The sequence below is a fragment of the Gymnoscopelus microlampas genome, assembly GCF_963454915.1.
Source record: "Gymnoscopelus microlampas genome assembly, chromosome: 3".
Taxonomy (NCBI): domain Eukaryota; kingdom Metazoa; phylum Chordata; class Actinopteri; order Myctophiformes; family Myctophidae; genus Gymnoscopelus; species Gymnoscopelus microlampas.
The window spans coordinates 49,120,892-49,142,707 of record NC_139940.1 but is presented as its reverse complement, the minus strand read 5'-3'; the positions used below and the strand labels follow the sequence as shown (position 1 = coordinate 49,142,707).

At 43.2% G+C, this 21,816-nt stretch overlaps 3 protein-coding genes across 4 annotated transcripts in view; all 3 read right to left on the bottom strand.

The window, feature by feature from the left end:
* Positions 1–21,816, bottom strand: part of LOC311042431 (H-2 class II histocompatibility antigen, E-S beta chain-like) — a 458,449-nt gene that overhangs the window by 420,720 nt on the left and 15,913 nt on the right. The window lies entirely within an intron of this gene.
* LOC311042819 (spartin-like) lies at positions 78–1,868 on the bottom strand (the record flags this gene model as incomplete). The annotated part of the gene is made up of 1 exon (XM_084053841.1): positions 78–1,868. One exon carries the CDS (start codon positions 1,866–1,868, stop codon positions 78–80), a length of 1,791 nt encoding a protein of 596 aa, XP_083909967.1.
* Positions 16,846–20,340, bottom strand: LOC311042829 (H-2 class II histocompatibility antigen, A-S beta chain-like). 2 transcript variants are annotated; one of them, XM_084053852.1, is made up of 5 exons: positions 20,216–20,340; positions 18,359–18,426; positions 17,772–18,065; positions 17,431–17,565; positions 16,846–17,156 (listed from the first exon to the last, which is right to left on the bottom strand). In XM_084053852.1, the coding sequence occupies exons 3-5, from the start codon at positions 18,061–18,063 to the stop codon at positions 17,035–17,037; spliced, it is 549 nt and encodes a 182-aa protein (XP_083909978.1). In that variant the 5' UTR covers positions 18,064–18,065; positions 18,359–18,426; positions 20,216–20,340; the 3' UTR covers positions 16,846–17,034. The 2 variants fall into 2 exon arrangements, with proteins under 2 accessions (XP_083909978.1, XP_083909977.1); XM_084053851.1 differs by lacking the exon at positions 18,359–18,426 and having other exon boundaries at positions 20,216–20,327.

Sequence of the window (21,816 nt, the reverse complement as noted above, 5' to 3'; positions counted from 1 at the left end):
AGATTATGATTTAAGGCACCACACAGATCTGAAGGAAGAGATCACAGATCAAATTCTGTCCCTTTTCTGCGGTTCTTCTACTTCTCTGGTCTTTTCTGATGCTTGAGGTCTTCCAGAATGGTCTTCGCTGTCTCCTTGCCAGTTCTTTTCACCACGGCTCTGATCCCCAGATTATTAACATTGAAAGCAGTGACGCCCACATTAATGGCAGAGTTGACAGCCTGATCTGTGGCCTGGCCAACTGCTGCCCCATACTTATGCTTTACAGTGGTGACTGTCTCCGATGCTACACTCTGGATAATGTTCTTTGCTGCTACTTCCAAGCCAGTCCAAATAGTTGCAAAACCTAGAACTCCACTGGCAGCCACCGCCATGGCTCCGCTGAGGTTGGAGCGCATATTCTTGTCTTTCTTCACAGACTGTGGGATCAGCTTGCCTCCATGCTTTTTCACATGTTGGGCTAGCTCTTGACCCACACAGTTAGTGACAACACACACTCCATCCGTTAGAAGCTGGCTGACTTGGACTGCTCCTTCGGTGACTTGCTTGGCGGCGAGGAGCCTTTGTTTCACAGCGGGGCTGACCTTCGTGGGTGTATTGTCTGGAGTGATGTGTTCCCTGAGTTTAGATGCCCCCTTATGAATGGCCTTGCCTGAGAGCTTGGCTCCTTTCACCAGACCCCGGCTCACCCATGACGCACCGGTGAGGATGCCACTAGACACCTTCTCACTCCACTCAGGCAATGTTGTTTCCTCCTCGGCTGTAGCTGCCGCAGTCTCCTTAGGGGGAGCAATGGGCACCTTCTGACTTAGATTGACGGCCTCTGAAACTTCGTCTGGGGCCTGAGACCTGAGGTCTGTCATCTGGGCAAGCAAGTCCTTGAACAGCTCTCTGTCTGCATTCGGCAATTCAGAGGACAGTACCACCCCCACATAGCAGCCTGGAGCCGGAGCCATCATGTCAGGGAACATGAACACCCCAGTATTACACAGCAACAATACAGGAGAGCCCTTGGCCGTGAGAGGATACAGCCAGTCACACACCTGTAGAAATGCTGGTGGGCGGTTGGGCATAGTCTCGGACGGCTCGGTGGTAAACTTCACTAGACGCAGAAAGCCAGGGTAAGAAGGAGCGCTTACTTGACCCTCAGGTGTGACAAAGAATATCTGCACCCCTTGAGGTAGGAAGAACACCTCCTCTCCCTCCTCCTCACCCATGCTCTGGAGTGATTGTGAAGATTCAGACATCTGGCTGTAGAAGTCTTCCTCTACCAGTGACATCTCTCCTGCATCAGTCCCATAGGAGATGGTTCGATGGCCATCAGTTGCCAGAGGGGGATAAGCCAGTAGCTGTTTGCCTGGAGCCACAGACTGTTCCGTGGGCAACAGTGGCATGCTGAGCACAGGCACACCTCTTACGGCACCAGCCAGTTTGCCGTGATTGCCAAGCAACGGTGGTGAAGGCCTCTCTGGTTTCTGTTTGGTGGGGTACAGGCTTTCAGAGGATGTGTCTGCATTACCAGTCCCAGAGACCGCAGCGGGGGTAGGCACAGGTTCCCATCCCAGGTCTGAGCTGGTCTCTAATATAGTAAGACGAGTAGTGATGTTGTTCAGGGTCTCCTGCATTTCCCGCTGCATGTGTCTGGCTGACTCCCAGGAGCTGCCAACACACTCGTCACCCTGTGAATGCACATTGAGGGCCTTGAGAAGGTGCTGTCGCCCTTCTTTGTAAAACACCAAGGCCTGTGCCTTCTGTTGAGCTTCATCTGCTGTCTGCCCTTTACTGATGACCTCAAAGGCCCTTTCATAGGCATCTGTAATTACTTGAAGTCTTGCATTATCAAATGCATCTTCTTTGGCTTTCTCCATTCCGTTCCCCAGAGAACGAAAAACACTTTCAAGAGATGCTACAGTACCTTCTTGATCCTGTGGGCTCTATTGCTAGCTACCTATAATTTCACTTGACAACAGACACTCCTTTTAATTCTGGCTTTGCATGCACACACAGGAAATCCCCAAAAGTGGAGGTCAGATTGGGCTGAAACTTTACCCAAATATAAAGATGACTGACATCATAGATAAATGACATCACAGATAACTGACATCATAGACTGGCAACATGTTTGTATATTACTAGAAGTTCGGGCCGCGTTCACTTTGCAGTGCCACCTTACAGGCACCTCACAGTGTGAGAGAGAGTTTTGTGCTCTCCTAAATCCACGGCAGGCTTTGAAAGTACCCACTTCAGAAAGAGGTGACGTGCATCACCTCTCCAATAGCCTCGGAAACCCATGCCTTTTTTTTTTGTTTCAAAAGAAAAAAAGCCTGGGAGAACCTTGCAGGAACGCTGGTCGTAGGACCTTGTTATCTCCTAACCAATCAGAGTGCTCCAAACCCAGGCGCTGGAATCCAGCGCCTGGGTTTGGCTCCGCCCTTCAAGACCATCGATTGGGCTCGTTCTTTCAGTCTACCTCTCCAATGACCAAAACCCACTATGGAAGCCGTCGAACTGGTGCGATCTGACGGCATCCTAGAATTTATAGGTAGGATGTGATGTCATGCGTGATGTCATGCTGTCGTGAGATTACGTCACACTGGCGTTGTGTCCATATTCTTCGGGACGACCGTCTCATCGTGATGTCAGATTACGTCACACTGGCGTGATGTCAGATTACGTCACACTGGCGTCGCATACATACAGACAACCGACATGGCGCAGGATTCAAATTGTATATACTAGAAGCTCGTCCCCGCTACGCGGGGGCTCGCGTCTAGCCCGCGGCCGCGCCCACGTAGCGCCCGCGGCCACTTGGCAGCTCATATAAGTGGCGTAGCGTCATGAGGGCCAGTGGGGCCGTGGCTCGGTCAGTGAAGACCCTGTAGTGCGGATGATATGTGGCATAGAGGGGCAGATTGTAAATCCCCAGAGGAAACATCCGTGGGCTACCATTGGTTCAGCGATGTGTGCGGTCGCCCTGCGGCCCCTCCTCCTCCACCAATGTGCAGTATTGAGAGCCCTGACGTCACAACAATTGGAGCGATGGGCACTGCACTCTGGTTGGTTAGGGTACACCTAGGGCCCAGGTAGAACCCAGTTAAAGCCTGCATGGACAAACCCAGTTAGGACCCGCCTTGGTCCCACATAAACATGGCTAGTTGGGGCCCACCTAAGGGCCAGGTAGAAGCTACTTATAGCCTGCATGGGCATCGCAGTTGGGACTGAAGTGGATGCCGCTGACATTGCTGACATGGGGTCCATATGGTTTAGCCCACCTTGAAACCATATGGGAACTACGCTGGCATGCTGGCTGGAATGCAAACGCTGCATCATACCTGTAGTGTGTAGTTTGATGTTGTGTGTGTAGCAGATATACCTGCAGTGTGTAGATCAATGTCCATATGAAAGTCAATGCCCAGCAGTGTTTTTTGTTTTCTCCAGCAGAGTTTCTAGTGTCTCTGTCTCTCTCTGGAAGAGGTTGCACATGAACTCTGCAGCCGCACTGAGGCGCTCCAACACAAACACGCTTCACACAACAAACATCAGCACCACGCTGTTGTTTGTCCAAAAGACACAATATCTCCTCTCCCACCGACGTCATGTGTTCATTTATCGACAGCCGTACAGACTCCTTTTGACACATTTTACCTTGTTTATCCAGCTCTCACTGACTCTCCACATCGGCCTGTTATAGCGCCACCATGAGGCTGATTAGAGAAATCTCAAGTGGAATTTCTTCCTCGGCATAGTGGGAATGTGGGTGTAAAGTTGCACGGAAAGTGCATGCTGTGTTCATAATGTGAGGCATTTTGGTCCAAACGGAGCAGTCCTGCAGACTTTGGAAGCCATTTTAGCCAATCAGGATGGAATTTGGAAAATCTGAAAGAGCGTTTTTTTTAATGACTGTGGAGATACTGTGTACCGATTTGCGTGATGTTTGGGCAAAATATGTAGGAGTACTGTGAGAAAAAGTGTTTAGCAAAAAGTGGCCTCCTGGTGGCACTGTAACAGGGCCATGTGAAAGAAATAGGGCAGAGGTTCTGAATTGGCATCCAGGGAGTGTGTGTGCACAGTTTCGCTGCGATCAAGTCAACGATGTGAGAGATTAGCTATCACAGACGGACGGACAGGGGGTGAAACATAGTCTTGCGCCATGCCTTTCGGCCTGGCAGAGACAATAAAAAAACGAAAGTAAAGGAAATGACCATTTCTGCAACAAAAGTAGTCAACAAACTATACTATAAAAACATTGGCCACATTGTCAAATAATCTAAGAAAGAGGCAATCATGTAGAAAATAGCCGATCTACAAGCTTACAAAGCCTCTCAACGTGAGGCGTTTCGAGCTTGTGGATCTGCTGTTTTCACAATATTTACTTGTGGAACGGAGTCAAACAAAATGGGGGGGTCCCCAGATCAATTACGTTTATTTGGGGGGGGGCGGCCTGAAAGGGTTGATAAGCACTGCTCTAGTCGGAGCGAAATTATCTGAAATTACTACATGACCATAATGCAGCCTAAACATGCGTTGCACGGGGCGGTCCTGCCATTATGTTAGTTACTGTGGAGCTACATAGTTCTCCAGAAGACACACACAAACATACACCATCTGCAATGGACTAACTGAGCAGCAATATTGACATTCACCACACGAACGTGCATTGTTGACAAAGTGATTGCACAGCCGCTGCAGGCATGACAACCACGTTAGCGTTGGCGACATGGCAGAGCTATCACAGCGCCCTGTCCGTCCGTCGCTGCGACTGACTCTGATGGCTGCAGCAAACTCTGTGCGATGCCATTGTCTGGAAACTGCTCTTAGCGTGACACGACCAATGAGAGTGAGCGCTGTAGTTGTTGGACGTGGCAACGTACGTCACTGTTTCGCAGATGATGATTGGCAGGTGAGATTGACCACCCGGAAGGAAATTTGGAAAAATTTGGAGCAGACACTTTATGACACTTTATGATTATTTTAAAATGAGGCACATGTGAAGGTTGTAAATTAAGTAGAATTACTTATATACTTTTGCATGAGTGATTTTTGTAGCAAGTTGGGAGGGAAATGGAGCAGTGCTTTGGCCGTGAGTTGTTCCTTAGTGGTTGAGGTTCCAAAGGCGCACGGCTCTCTGATTGTATTGTTGGGATATAGATGAACTTAAGCCATAGAGTGTTTTAAAGTATGCCATGTGTTATACAGGTTCTCAAACATTTTCAGTCAAGGACTACAAAATTGATACGTATTAGGCCTCCGAGCCCCATTTGAAAAGAGTTTGTACCAGGGACCCCATAAGAGAAGATTTGTGTTGTTAGATTAGATTTATTATAGAATTCTACAACTGTATACTACTAGAGGGTCGGGCCGCTACGCGGCCCTCCCGTCTAGTAGCCTGGCCCGCACATCGGAGACAGAGACAGAAGAGCGTATAGACGTTCCTTGCAACACCGGTGCTTGTTTCTCGCACATGATTTGGCAACGTGCAAAACGAAAGCGAAACCTAACTGCAGCATGCAAACCGAAAGCGAAACCTAACATGCAAGTGACAAACACGAAACAAACACGCAACCTAACAGACACACATCCAGTTTGCCAATTGTATATACTAGAAGCTCGGCCCTGCTACGCAGGGCCTCGCGTCTAGCCCGCCGCCACGCCCGCGTAGCGCCCGCGGCCACTTGGCAGCGCATATAAGTGGCATAGCGTCATGAGGGCCAGTGGGGCCGTGGCTCGGTCAGTGAAGACCCTGTAGCGTGGATGATATGTGGCATAGAGGGGCAGATTTTAAATCTCCAGAGGAAACATCCGTGGGCTACCATTGGTTCAGCGATGTGTGCGGGCGCCCTGCGGGCCCTCCTCCTCCACCAATGTGCAGTATTGAGAGCCCTGACGTCACAACATTTGGAGCGATGGGCACTGCACTCTGGTTGGTTAGGGTACACCTAGGGCCCAGGTAGAACCCAGTTAAAGCCTGCATGGGCAAACCCAGTTAGGACCCGCCTTGGTCCCACATAAACGTGGCTAGTTGGGGCCCACCTAAGGGCCAGGTAGAAGCGACTTATAGCCCGCATGGGCATCGCAGTTAAGACCCACCTCGGCCCCACATAGAATTGCCTAGGTGGGGCCCACCTAAGGGCCAGGTAGAGTCGGTGGGGACCCCCCACAGGCCAATGTAAAAATGGTAGCACTTGTTCCTCAACATAGTGTGAATGTGCGTGCAAAGTTGACCACAATCGGACGCTGCATTCATGATTTGCGGCATTTTGTGCAAACTTTAGATGTGAATCTTAGCCAATCGGGATGGAATATGAAAGATTAAACAGATCCGTCTTGATCACATGACTATAGAGATCATGTGTACCGATTTGCGTGAAATGTAGCTAAAATCGGAAGGAGTAATGTAAAGAAATATGTTGTACATAAGGCGGCCTCCTGGTGGAGCTATAAAAGGTAGATGTGAGAAATGCAGGGGAAAGGTTTTTCCTTGACCTCTAGAGAGTGCACATACAAAGTTGTACACAGATTGGTGCAGGTATAGGTAAAAACACAAATTGGACTGTTATAGCGCCACCATGAGGCTGATTAGAGAAATCTCAAGTGGAATGTCTTGCTGGGCATAGTGGGAATGTGGGTGCGAAGTTGCACGGAAAGTGCATGCTGTGTTCATAATTTGAGGCATTTTGGTCAAAACGGAGCAGTCCTGGAAACTTTGGAAGCCATTTTTAGTCAATCAGGATGGAAAATGAAAAATCTGAAAGAGTGTTTTTTTGAATGACTATAGAGATACTGAGTATCGATTTGCGTGATGTTAGGACAAAATATGTAGCAGTACTGTGAGAAAATGTGTTTTGCAAGAAGCGGCCTCCTGGTGGCACTATAACAGGGCCATGTGAAAGAAATGGGGCAGAGGTTCTGAATTGGCATCCAGGGAGTGTGTGTGCACAGTTGCGCTGCGATCAAGCCAATGATGCGGGAGATTAGCTATCCACAGACCGTCGGACGGACAGGGGGTAAAAGATACTCTCGCGCCATCCCTTTCGGCCTGGCGGAGACAATAAAAAAGCTAAAGTAAAGGAAAAGACCATTACTGCAACAAAAGTAGTCAACAAACTATACTATAAAACATTGGCCACAGTGTCAAATAATTTAAGAGAGAGGCAAACATGTTGAAAATAGCCGATCTACAAGCTTACAACGCCTCTCAACGTGAGGCGTTGTGAGCTTGTAGATCTGCCATTTTCACAATATTGACTTGTAGAACGGAGTCAAACGAAATTGGGGGGGTCCCCAGTTCAAATATGATTAAGGGGGGGGGGGGGGGGGGTAGCCACTGGCCTAATCGGACCGAAATGATCTGAAATTACTACATGACCATAATGCAGCCTGAACGTGCGTTGCACGGGGCGGTCCTGCCATTACGTTAGTTACTTGCTGTGGAGCTACACCAGAAGACACAGACAACATACACCATCTACAATGGACTAACGGAGCAGCAATAATAACAGTTACCGCACGAACGTGCATTGTTGACAAAGTGATTGCACAGGCGCTGCAGGCATGACAACCACGTTAGCGTTAGCTACATGCCAACGATCCCAGCGCCCTGTCCGTCGTCGCTGCGACTGACTCTGATGGCTACAGCCATAGATATATAAACACTACAGCAAGCTCTCTGAGATGCCATTGTCTGGGAACTGCTCTTAGCGTGACACGACCAATGAGAGTGAGCGCTTTCGTTGTTGCTAAGATACGGTGCATGGCACACGGCGTCTCTGCCCCATAGCTTGTAGATCTCTCACACATGATTGGCGTAGGCTGCGTTGCCGTCGACGCTGATTGGCTGCATGTTGCTGTGACGTTGAAATGGGGTGCCAGGTCTGCTTTGTGTGTAAGCGATGTTGGGCTCATTTGGGTGCACTTTTGGGCTCGTTTCCATAGACCACGGCAGCGCTTATTTCTTTCCCGTGACCGATGTGGCGAAAAAGGTGCAAAACGAACCATCCGGAAGTAAATTGCACTTTTTGATTATTAGAAAAGGAGACACATGTGAAGGTGGAAAATGAAAGTTAGGAGATTATATAGTTTTGCATGAGCGATTTTTGTAGCAAGTTGTGAGAGAATTGGGCCACTCCTGTGGGCGGGGGGCTCAATAGAACCATTGGGGTTTGAAAGGAGACGCTCTCTGTTTGAGTGGTGAGATATAGATAGTATACTGTAGGTGGGGAGATCGCAGAGAGTGAAACCTATGATCTGAATATTATTTTTTATACATTTTATACTTCTAACTGTTCCTCAATTTGCCAGGGACTTCCTGTAACCCACTCAAGGACCCTGGAGGGTCTCCGAACCCCATTCAGAACCACTGGAACTGTATATGAAATGAGATTTTGCCTCATATGGCTTGCATATTTTGAGTGATGTATTAATTTAAATAATTACTGCACAGTATGTGTCCTGGGCTTGTATTTAATGTTTCTTTCATACATGGTTTCCACTCAGCTATCACATATAATAACTTCACCTCTCATTGATTTGGAGTGTTAATGGAGTGTAAAGGGGCGACAGAGTGAGCGAAGTGGTTCTTGTTTCCTTATATTATGTTGGCTGTCAGAGTTAAGTGAAACACGCTAATAGAATGTATAGTATATTAAAGCTAAAAGAACATATGCCAATAGCTACAGTATATTAAAGCTAAAATAACATATGCTAATAGCATAGCATATAAAGCTTTGGTAATCCGGGGATGGGGGGGATTCAAGTCTTTGTGGATGTACTGTATTGTGAATCTCTCCTCCTACCTCAGTGTCACCTTGCAGGGAGAACGGCTAGCAGACCTTCCCTCTGTCTCCCTCTCTCTAAATAGAATCCATTATACCCATTATGCTCTCATATCACTCTCTCTCTATCACACTTTCACTCTCTATTCTTTATCATCCCTCCATCTCTTTCTCTTTATATCTGCTCCCCACAGCTGTGAGACTGTGATTATTTTCATGGTATTAATCTAGTGGTATTCACACACTTTTTGTTGATTGTTTCGGTCGGTTCTTAGAGGGTTTTGTCCAGTAGTGTTGTCAGAATGAAGTTTAATTTTGTCCAATCAGGTCTGTGACCTAAAAATAGTTTGACAGCCCTGGTCTAAGGAGAGGGGGGTGTTCTGTAGTTTCATTGGTTCCATGTAGGCCTGTCTGGCCCTTTGAGACTGTAGCCGTGAACGAGGACAATACAAATACATGTGAGTTGTTGAGTTGAAGAAGAGTACAACTGAGGATGAGGGAATGGGTCTGATTAGGTGGTAGAGCAGGACATGAGACACAGGAAATACTTTTTTATTTATTCCCATACTTTCAGACAACTATACAATGTAAAACATTTTGTTGTCAAGTGCAATTGTTTTTCAATAAACTTTATTCACACCTGTAGTGTGGAACAGTACTGAGTTCTCTAATATGATACATAGATGATGCTTGAAAATGAATTCAAATATTCTATAATTATTTATTTTATTGACAACGAGTGGCTCGGTCTGCTGGGCCTTAACTCACTTATTTTCTCAGCAGAGACAATGGTGGCTCGTGGCTCCCTCTAAGTTATATAAGTTAAGAGAACAACTCTTAATGACATACCTGTGAGTGTTAACAATGACAGTATGATTATATCTGTCTATCCACAGTGTATCACATATCTATATGGTACTTCTGTATGTAAGATATTTCTTATGATCATTTTCAAGTCATATTGTCCAGCACTATCTGCATCACTTCCCGCTTTGACCCACGGTGCCTGGCAGCCTCTGTGGGTGCCTTGGTGTATTCTGTAGGTCTGCATAAGCCACCAGCACTTAGACACAAGAGATCCCCGTCCATAAATCCAATTTCTATTTTCTGCAAACTCTGCAGAGCTGTCAGAAAGCAATTAAGTTGAGTAGTGTGCATTCTATCGAGAACTGTCAATCCCTCCAACTTAATTAACTTCCATTCGGTTCCACAAGATCTGACCTTCGCTGTGTAAATAATAGTCACTCTTTGTTCAAACAGGGACTCATGGTAGGGTGACAATGTCCAACCAACAGAGAGCAATCTGACAGTGAGGGTTATTTAAAGTTGAACAAACATGTGTGGGTACACACACACACACACACACACACACACACACACACACACACACACACACACACACACACACACACACAAACGCACGCACGCACGCACGCATGCACGTGCACAACCGCAGTGCAGGAATTGTTGACCTTAAACCAGGGAAAAGTGCATCGATAATGGCTGATGCTTGCAGAGCGCAGATGAGCTTGCTCTTTCTCTCAACTATATATTTGCTTGGGGACTCATCTCAGGACATCTGTCACCACACACAAGGATTACAATCTCTGATGATCAATGCTGTTGTCAATCACAGCAGCAGTGGAGCTGTGGCCCTCATGAGCAGGACAACTCAGCTTTACATCCAATAATGAGTCCTTGATGCTTTGTCAGTCAATGTAGCAATACGGTAATAGCAATACGATAATATATTAACACGCTGTTCCATCATCAAACCTCCCTTTATTTTACTGCTCATCACCTCCTTGTTTAATCTCAGAGCCAATCAGTTGAGAATGTGGCAATCTTTATTTCATTTCATCATAAACTGTAAAACATACTCCATCAGTGTGTCACACACTGACGATGAAGGCTGGATAGCTGAAAACTTTCTGTGAATTGAGGCATAAATGGAACATACAAATGAAGTCAAAGGGTTTATTCTGAGTGCGTCCCTCTATGTATTTTATTGTGTAAATACATCAACACAGCCAATTGTAATGTAAGAAAATCCAATATAGAGACCTGTCCTGAAATACTGTAAATGATCCATTGTGTGGTAACATAAGCAGTTTGGCAGAAAGCTTGTCTTTAAATATTAATCGGAGCAATTTTCTGATAATCCTCAAAACTAAGGGGATTAATATGCTGAGAACTCAAATCAAGCCCCATCTTTTGTTTTGGCTTCCTGGTGATTTTGTAGAAGTGATTTTTTTCCCCAGAAACGTTTTCTGGATCGTATCGCTGTGTTATGTCAAAATTCAAACATTGCTCTTTGCGTGTTTGCGCTGACATTTGTATTGCTTTTCCGTATGATAAAAATAAATATGTGTGTAATCGTGTAATTAGTTCATGTATCAGTGGTGATATTTGAGTTCAAACGCGGAGGAGGGCGGGGATGGAGCTGTAGGAAACATTTAATAGACTAGAGATCATCTTGATATCTAGATATTGGAGATCTGTGGTCTCTCTCTCTCTCTCTCTCTCTCTCTCTCTCTCTCTCTCTCTCTCTCTCTCTCTCTCTCTCTCTCTCTCTCTCTCTCTCTCTCTCTCTCTCTCTCTCTCTCTCTCTCTCTCTCTCTCTCTCTCTCTCTTTCTCTCTGGTAATGCTGTCTTTGATAGCTGGGGGACCTTGTTATCAAATATTAAAGATGTTATCTGGGTCCTCCAAGATTCTCCCACAATGTTTTATTTCCAACAGTGTCTCGAAGGCCTCTTCCATTTTTCTCTCTCTCTCTAAAACCATGATTGCCACCGTCTTCTTTTTAACCCTAAGCCTTATCATTTAGCTTCTATATCCTCTCTTTTTTTTACCTCTTTTGAAGGAAAGTGGTAGAAATGAGCCTGCCAAGTATTTTTATCACACGTGTCACAGTCAGACAGTCTGTAGCCGTGTTGTTGTAGAAATCCAGTCAAAACCAACATCTCAGCCCCTGCTGAGGCTAATTTACCCAACTGAGGCCTCAATTCCACATTCAAGTGTTGAATGCAGTGTTATCATCATCTCAGTGGGATGATTTCCATTGCTTTTGGCTCCGTCTGTATTGTATTATTATTTTTTCTTTGAGAAAAGCAGCAACTTACAGAGAGAGTGATATATGAAAGCCTTGAAAATAAGAACACAGGATAGTTTTCTTTAGAATTGTCTGATAATCCTAGAATTGTCTGATAATCCATGTTATTTTTCCCAGCATGCCCCACTGTGACACCTGAAGCCTCTGGCTATGAGGAAGGGGTTTTACGAGGTAAAGAATGACGTGAGCGTCCTGCCATGCCCTCCCAACCGCTCACACACTCAGAACAACTGTCCTCTTGGCATTTTTCTATAGAGGCAGATGTACTGTACATTGATCTGTACTGAGAAGCTTTATCTGTGGTTGTTTGAGGAACTAAAAGGGAAGGCAGGGGCTCCCCTTGTCGGCAAGGCACGCTGTCGGCATAAAACCCCCCAACACTGTCACAGTCGGGATGAATGCTCAAAACTCAGAACGTCATTAAACACTTACACACTTAAATTGACTTTTACTGTTTAGTAACATCCCAGTGACCAGAATGTACGTTACTGTTTAACCACTTGACCCCAGCATGCCTATTATGGGCAGAACATTCACCATAGATTTGGTGTACACGGAAGTACAGCGGTCAACTCAAGTCTGGTTCTCTAAGAGTAGAGGGTTTAAGTGGTCAATAATGTTCCCTTGACCAGAATTTACGGGCAGGAGGGAATCATGGTTTTACAGGGACAAATACATTGTCTCTGGATTTGAATACATAACAAGCACTTCTAATAGTCTGAACATTACCCAGTAATGTAATGCGCTCTCGTAATGACCGTTTCATTTGCGCTGTTAATCACTGGCTGCCAGATTTTTCTGTCCAGTGCATTCTCTTCTTCTGAAAGTCATTAGAAAAAATCGGCATATGGAATGTTCCACCGGGAAAGTGGCTTTCGATAAAAGTCTGAGGAGGATGATTGTTTATTAAAACAAATGCTCCAAAAGTCTCTTTCTTAATAACCTGCTGTCCTAATGGCTAAGACAATTTAAAGATTAGTCTGCAATCAATCCCTCATTGAGTGTTTTAGCTTGGCAGAGAATAATTGCTCCTTCAATTAGACTTCCAAGGTATTTTTGTGTCGTCTCTGTCTTTCTGTCTGCGATTAAGTCTAGCCCACTACCTGTGCTTTGAATTAAACATGGTGCTAATGACGTGGCATTGACCACTGTGCTAACATTATGACTGCATGTGTTTTAATCAGGGACAGGGTGATACTTTTGAAATTACACACAGAGGGAGGGAAGGTAGAGTCACAAGGAGAGAGAGGAGAAAGGGAGAAAGAGTAAGAGAGAAAGATAGAAATGAGAGGGGAGGATGCTGCACAGGGTTTAGGAAAGTCAACCATGTGGAAAATAAAAGAGGTAGAAAATTACAAAAAGATGAAAACAGCAAATGTTAATGTAATCCTCCCTCTGAAACGCTGCCGTGCCTCTTTAGGCTCAGGTTCCAGCATCATCCAGGAAAATAGACAGCAGATTATCTGTGGTGCCCAGAGCAATAGACACGAGCCTGGTCACCCAGCTCCTGTTGTACTTTTCACCTCTCCTTTCACCTTTCACCTCCTCCCCTCTCTAAGCCCCCCCTTCGTTTTACCCGACTGTCTGCCTCTTGTTTGCCCTTTTCTTTTTGCTGACCCCATATCCTATCGTGTGTGTGTGTGCGTGTGTGCACGCGGGCGTGCTTTGCTATACTTATGTGTACAACAAGTTGCGTAGCTTGTCCCGTTGCCACATGTTCTGCTAGTGTTAAAGTTTATGTTTGTTGTCAGGATCTAACTGTAGGCCCGATTAACATCTCTATTTGAGGAAAACTCCAATAGAAGAACACAGTATTGATGTCACACTGTTGCTGAGTGTGTTCCTGTTTTGCAGCATCACAGCCACCTGTAGCTTCCTCCTTTTCAAAGCTTCACTCCAGTGTACAGGAGAGGTCGATACTGCAGTGATTATTAACAAATACAGAATGATGACAATATTAGCAAATTATGCTATTATCTGGAGCCATTTGCACTTGTGCACATGGAATTGAATATTCAGTTAATTTACAATTGTAAGGTGGGCGATGTCTGATTTAAGCAGCCAAAGTCAAACATATTCAGAAATGGCAAATGTAGTTGTTTTTCTTGGCACCCAATCTCCTCATTCTATTCTCTTTCTGTTTTCTTCCTCATGTGTCACGGTTTGAGTCCGGGCAGGATTGTAGGACCCAAGTGCAGGAGAGACAGAGGCAGAACTGGTCGGTTTAACGGGTTTAATAACTCAAAAGGTGATAATACAGGCAAGGGACTGAACTCACGATGTAACGCATACAACATAATACAATGATCAAGCAAGGACAGGTACAGTAGCAAACACAGGGCTTAAATAGACAGGGAAATAATAAGACACAGGTGAACTCAACAGACAATCAACACTGGGATAGGCTGAGGGACTAAGAGGACACAGGAGGAGAACATGAATAATCAACAGGGAGGTGAGACAAGACAGGTAACAATAACTAAACAGAACAGGAAACAAGACTACAAAATAAGGTACAGAACAAACGCAGGGCAACAACAACAGAGTAACAGAATAACAAGACTAGGTACAGAACAGAACAAAGGCCTAATAAGTCCAAGACCTTATAAGGGCAGGAATGTCTAAATAATAAAGTCAGAGTCCACGGCCCGAGGAGCGGACTGTGACAGGCCTAAAGAACAGGCCTAAAGTGTCCACGACCATATAAGGGCAATTAGTCCACGGCCCGCGGAGCGGACCGTGACACTCATGACTTCACTAATCATTCCTTCTCAAAGAACACTGGCTGTGACTTATTTATTGGTGCCTAGCACAACAGCATACTATCTCAGAAATAAATACACATTTCACCAAAACACACCATACACATGATCCATATTACACTGAATATTTGTAAACCTAGCAAATCTAATTTGCACACTAATCCAAAAGATATGATTTGTGGTTAAATGTTACAACACTTTTCACTGTCATCATGTAACTATCAAACAGCTAAATATGTATTAGGCCCAATCTTTATTGATAGCTCAGCTATGGGTCTATATTAGAGGGTTAGCCTGCTTGCTCGTGGGTAACATAACACCCTGATGAATCACACAAAACAACTTCAACAAGTTCTTTGCCAGCTCAGTTACAAAGAAATAAGCTTGAACTTGTCTTATTATTTCGGACCCCAAACTCTCTGAAATAGTATTTTCCGGTGTAGAGAGGGAATTTAAAATCATGGCTACTGTCTTTCTTTGGGCGCTCTAAGAGAGAGAGAGAGAGAGATGTCCCTATTTCACCCATGTAACACTTTCAAACTAGAAGGTATTACTATTTGGTAAAGGAGATTCATAAAACATGCTTGTAAATCTGCTATTTTTGAAAAATCTTGAACATTTATGCATTTCACATTTGTGCAGATCTATATGCTTGTAGATCTGCTATTTTTGAAAAATCTTGAACATTTGTGCAAATCGTTGAATATACTATATATTTTAAAGCGAACGTTTGTAACTCAAATCTTTGCTTCTGGGGGTCCCTGGAACCAAATATTTTGAGATGGGGGTCCGTAGCCAAATACAATACAATTTGGGGGTCCCTGGCATGAAAAAGTTTACGAAGCACTGCGTTACGCCATTCAATATTTGTTTTCATTTCTTGCACTAATATTTATTTATTTTGCACATGACATCTTATGTCATACTTCCTTGTTTAATAAGGCTTCTTGCCACTATTGTCACCAATGCTATTTCTACCTGTTGTTTCCTCAGGTCCTGACCACTACAACCCACAATTTACACAGTCCTGGGTAGATTAGCACCCCACTGAGTGCAACTTTCTAGTTCTCTATCCTTTGTTTCTCTCCCTGTTTCCTGACTGCATGTCTGTGCCATAGTTCATTCCTTTAACTTGTTTGATTCCTTGTTTAATAAAACCCACTGATGCATCGTGTATAAAGACTCCAACAAGTGCTATGTTATAACAGTTTTACTTTCTAAAGGGGTCTGAAGTTTAGAAATTAACATAGCATAACAAAACCCCAAACTACCTGATCTGTTGTCACTGGTAATATAATCTGATACATGATAGGTGGGCACAAGGGACATCTGGGCACCTCAATGTAAAATTGGCTATTTTGTCCAAAATGCTCACAAAAAGTGTGTCCCAAAATAATTATATTTGAAAAATGATCTCAACTAATGTAAAGTATAGATGATGTGAACATGCACAGTATATCATTATCAGACTTAATTTTATCCTTCAACATCTTGTTGATGCCCCAAAATGACTGGATATACAGGTTTTGTAGCAATTTGTAGCAATTGTAGAAATATAAGACCTTAATTGTTGAATGTTTAGCATGTTCTAACCATGTATACTTTACTATACTTAAAGGAGGAGTTCACCCAAAAAATGACTTATTTTCTATCAATTGCACACCCTAGCCTTGAATCCATGGATTCTTTTTTGTTTTTGTCACATTCCTAAGCTAATAATTTGATTCCCATCTCCTACCGGCTAATGTATCCGGTAGGAGACACAAAGTAGATTATTTGTGTCTCCTACCGGAAATACACACGGTCATCAAATTATTGTCTTAGGAATGCCACAAAAACAAAAATAAATCCATGAAATCAAGGCTTCATGGGGTGTGTAATTGATAGAAAATACGTTTTTTTTTTGGGTGAACTCCTCCTTTAAGAACATTTTTGGACAAAATAGCCAATTTTACGTTGATGTGCCCAGATGTCCCTAGTGCCCACCTATCCTGTTACCGTATATTCTATCTATTCCAAAACTCAACAAATCACAGGTACACTTACAGGCTAATAACTTCTGCCCTATTTTCGCGGGTGCCTTACCCATTATCACTAAACTTCTTTGCCATTTTTTACCATTTTTAAAAACATTTTCAAATAGTTCAACTAGTCGATCTACATCGACCCGTTGTGAGCTTCTAGATTGGCTATTTTAGCTATTTGAAAATGTTTTTAAAAATATAAAAAAAATGTCAAAGAAGTTTAGGGATAATGGGTAAGGCACCGGCGAAAATAGGGTTGTAAATGTCTTAATTTACCTCTGTGCTGTTTACATTTAAATTACAACTATTTGATAATAAGATCATGATAAACAAATTTACAATGAGACCACCTCAAATGCATAGGTTACTGCTCTGGTTCTGACGCTTCATCCATCTCTCCAGTTGGAAGGAGTTCTTCAACAGGACCTGAAGGTTCATCCACCCTTCCAGTTGGAAGGAGTTCTTCAACAGGAACCAACACCTGATCTGTTGAAATCAGTAGAGCATTATTATTTTAGTGTAAATGTACAGTATAACACTGGATTTAAAAACAAATACATTTAACCAGGAAAGTCCCATTGAAAAGAAGAATATTTTCTTCACGATATGCAGCAACACAACATTAAAAAGTAAAATATTAATTGGAAACATTTCATCCTAACTACTTTGTATCCATTTCCTTCATTTTCGAAACATAAAGAAACCAGATTAATTAATGAAGGAGTTTGTCTGTAGGTGTCATTGTGGTCAGTCCTCTTACCTTGGTTCAGAGTGATGTGTGCTGCAGACTTTTTCTTGTAGCAGATCAATCCAGTGAACACAAAGACCAGGCCAAGCAGCAAACCAGTTGATCCAACTACTATTTGATTCCTGTCTGACGCAGGAAGGGAGGGGTCTGAAATGTTCACACAAAACATCTATTAGAAACATCTAATACAGTTTTCTCACCCCTCTAGGTACACGTTGCCGTTTCACCAACTCTTAAATAATAATTGTGTATATTACAGTAACAGTAAAATGTGTTGAACATTTTAATTAAGTTGCCCCTGCAATGACAATAACATAATTGAATAAACACACATGATACAACCCCATACTTACCCCAGTGTTGAAACATAGGCTCAGTGAGGCTGGGGTGTTCCACCATACAGGTGATCGTCTCTCCTGATGTTGGAGTGTACTCCAGGAAGGAATGGAATTGATAATAGAAATCTCCATCAGACAACACCTGAGAGGAACTGATATCTGTAGTGATTTCCTGTCCGTCTCTCAGCCATGTGACTAGGATTTGTTTGGGGTAAAAGTTGTATGCACTGCACACAAGCATGGATGGATGTCTGCCACTGGGCAGCTTCACTGATTTCACTGCCATGTTGGGTTTAGCTGTCAGCATACCTGGAACAATTAACAAGTTATGGTATATAAATATAACACATTAGGAAGCCAAATTTGGCATTTTGACATGGGATTATTGTTCCCCCATTACCTAATACTGATTTGATGGCTGCTGTGTTGCTCTTGCACATTAGTAGCCTCCATCCTTCGTTTATAAATTTTTCCATAGCATCGTGGCTAATTCTGTTAGCTACTTGTATGCCTATGTTTGTGTATCCTGTCCAGTTGCCTTGGGTGCTGTTCCAGGTCATTATTAGTTCCTGGTTAAAATGGTTAACTATGTCAAACTCAACTTCCTCAAGACTTTGGTCTTTGTAGAAACAGTAACTGACTGACTTCAAGAAATATCCATTTGAAGCATCTGTAACGGTAGGACACAAACATATTCATGCCACTTACAATAAAAGAGAAACACTTCCATTCAATATTTAATTGATAGGCTAATACATACAGTCATGTCACTCACCGAGACCAATGTAATAAAATTGGAAATACTTGAGATACTGTACTGTACATGTTTTCATATCAATAAATATATTAAAAAAATACAAGTTTATTTTCTATCAATTACACACCCCATTAAGCATTGAATTCATGGAGATTCAACTCAATGGAGACTCTTTGATTTTCCTACCGGAGACGCCGCTGGTCATCAAATTATTGGCTTAGGAACGTGACAAAAAAAAAAAAATCTCCATGAATTCAAGGCTTCAAGGGGTGTATAATTGATAGAATTATAGAAAAAAAAAATTATGGAAATAGAAAAGTGCTCCTTGGAGCACAGGTCTCCGCCAGGTTAGGTAGGTTATTGTGGGCCAGCAATGTTCTGAATTCGCCAATCAGGATGGAATATGAAAAATCGGACGGATCCGTCTTGATCACTTGACTATGAGATAATGTGTACCGATTTGCATGAAAGTTTGATCCAATCTGAAGGATTCATAAAATAATCAATCAATCAATCAAATAAATAAAGGGTTGTCCTTGGCCTCTAGGGAGTGCACATACAATGTATTACACAGATCGGTGCAGTTATAGGTGAAAACACAAATCGGCCTGATATTGCTCCACCATGAGGCTGATTAAAAAAAATTCAAGCGGCATTTCTTCCTCTGCCTAGTGGGAATGTGCATGCAAAATGTTACGGAAATTGCATGACGTGTTCATGATTTGAGGCATTTTGTTCAAAACAGAGCACGCCTGTAACTTTGGAAGCCATTTTTAGCCAATCAGGATGGAATATGAAAAATCTGTAGGAGTACTGTCAAGGAGTACTGTTTTACCAAAAGCAGCCTCCTGGTGGCGCTATAACAGACTCATGTGAAAAACTGTGAGCAGAGGTTCTGAATTGGCATCCAGGGAATGTGTGTGCACAGTTTCGCTGCGATCAAGCCAACAGTGCCGGAGATTAGCTGTCCACAGACAGACGGAAGGACGGAAGGATGTACGGACAGGGTGCAAAACATACTCTCTTGCCATGCCTTTCGGCCTGGCGGAGACAATAAGTATTTTTTTTGGGTGAACTACTCCCCTTTAACCGTTTTTTTCCAGACTACAACATTTTGCTTAGAAAACTGAAGGTGAAAACCATAATTACAGGGGGGGGCGGCAGTGGCTCAGGGGTAGAGTGGCCGGTTGAGCGGCCGGATGGAACCCGTGAGGTTCCCAGTTCCAGTGGTGGCTTATCCAACGGGCTTGAGGTGCTGAACCAAACGGAGGCCATAATAACGTACCTGACCTGGCGGAGACTTGTGCTCCGCCTCCGAGGAGCACTTTTTCTAGTTTTAAACTGTGGCCATAACATGGCCACAGTTTAACATTTCAGTTAGTCCAGTTTTGATGTCAACGTGGTCAAATAATGCGCAAATAAGTATTGTTTTCCATTTAATGACAGTTGTTCTAGTCAAATATGTTTTTATTTAATTTGGTTTAACAATGTACAGCAGGTTCACACAAAGTTTTAAAATGTTTTAACAAACATTAAATAATACTTTCCATTTTCCCTTTCTCTTACGTACCCCCTATTGCCCCCACATACACCTAAGGTACATTTACCCCCATTTGAGAAACACTGTCTTAACTTACAAAGAAATGCTGCCAGCATAATACATTTTTCATTTCATTGATACATACAAAGTCATATCACTCACCCAGACAGAGAATTGAGAAAGTACCAAAAAAAAGGAAATTCTTGATATACATGCTTTGATAATTAGCTTCAACAACAAAGGTTCTGTGTCAGGAGAGCCTGAGAGGTTAACTTGTGCACAGGAGCTCAACACTGACAATGAAATAAAAACAAGGAAATGAATTAAAGTTGCAGCAGTCTCACAATGAGACTCCGCCTATAATGTGACAATAAAATACACTCGCCACTATTGATGTCTAAAGTAAAGTCAAGTACCACCAGATTTCTTGTGTATTTTTGTGTTTTTCGATGTTTGGAAAGACTGTTCAGAACATTTTTAATTGTGTTAATTATAACGAGGGTTGTCTTTCTTATCAGGACTAATCTCAACATGGCTAATACATCATAATTAACGTCATTTAAAAGCATGTTAAAATTGTAAAAATACTGTACATGGCCATCCTGCAGATAGGGGTCTTCAACAGGGGGTCCTCAGGTACTGCCACTTGTACCCTCTCATCCCTATTCTGGGGGGAATATTAGCCAAGAATAGCAGATCTAAAAGCTCATGCAACGTGTTGGGAGCTTGTAGATCGGTTATTTTTTGCGAAGATGTTTGGTGTACATGGAAAAAAAGGCAGACCAAGTACCGAGCCAAAGGTCAAGTTTACAAAGTATTTAGGGTTTAAGTGGTTAAATGTCTGAAAACACACATTTAACATATTCATCCAATATGTAGTGGGGGTCCCTGCTTCATCTCTCTCAGCTAAGGGGTCCTTGGCCTGAAAAATGTTAAAGACACTTGTAGCCTTGGCAGCACATCACCCCAACCGTGAACAGCGGCACTGGCTTCCTGTTAAGTTCCTCCTTTTCACCTACAAATGTCTCAAATGGCGCACGCACGCACACACAAACACACAGACACACGCGCGCATACACACACACACACACACACACACACACACACACACACACACACACACACACACACACACACACACACACACACACACACACACACACACACAACATGCAATGTATGAGGTGTAGGAATGAGGAAAATGCAGCTTTATTTGCATGAAATATTTCCTCTTAGTGTCCAAAATGAAATCAAGTAACTCACCTCAATGTATGAGAGTGTTTACACAGTAGATACTGCAGCACTTCGACAAGACGATAGAATGTACTTTGAAATGATCATCCTTTTCTCCGGAGCTGTTTGCACCTATGCACAAAGTAAGCATATGATTTTTTACTATCGCTAATCTTAATGTCGTTTTGCAAGTGATCCAATGTCCTCACTCTTAGACATACAGTGGGTTTAGCAGAATATAGTTTAGAATCACAATTTCCATGTGATCAAAACAAAGTGATCTAGATGGATAAACAATAGCAAGAATGAGTCAAAGACAAGGTTACTGATAAAGAGACAGTAAGCACACAGACAGTTTATTTTAATATAATACTGTGTTAAAGGGGTGTGTGTCCTAAATAACATGAGCTAAATCAAAAATGTATTAAATTAATTAAACTCTTCTTCTTTTTTAGCGAGTCATGTGGTTCAATTTAACTACGGGTGCTTTGAGTCTGGAGATGCCCTGTTCTCTACTACAATGGATGGTG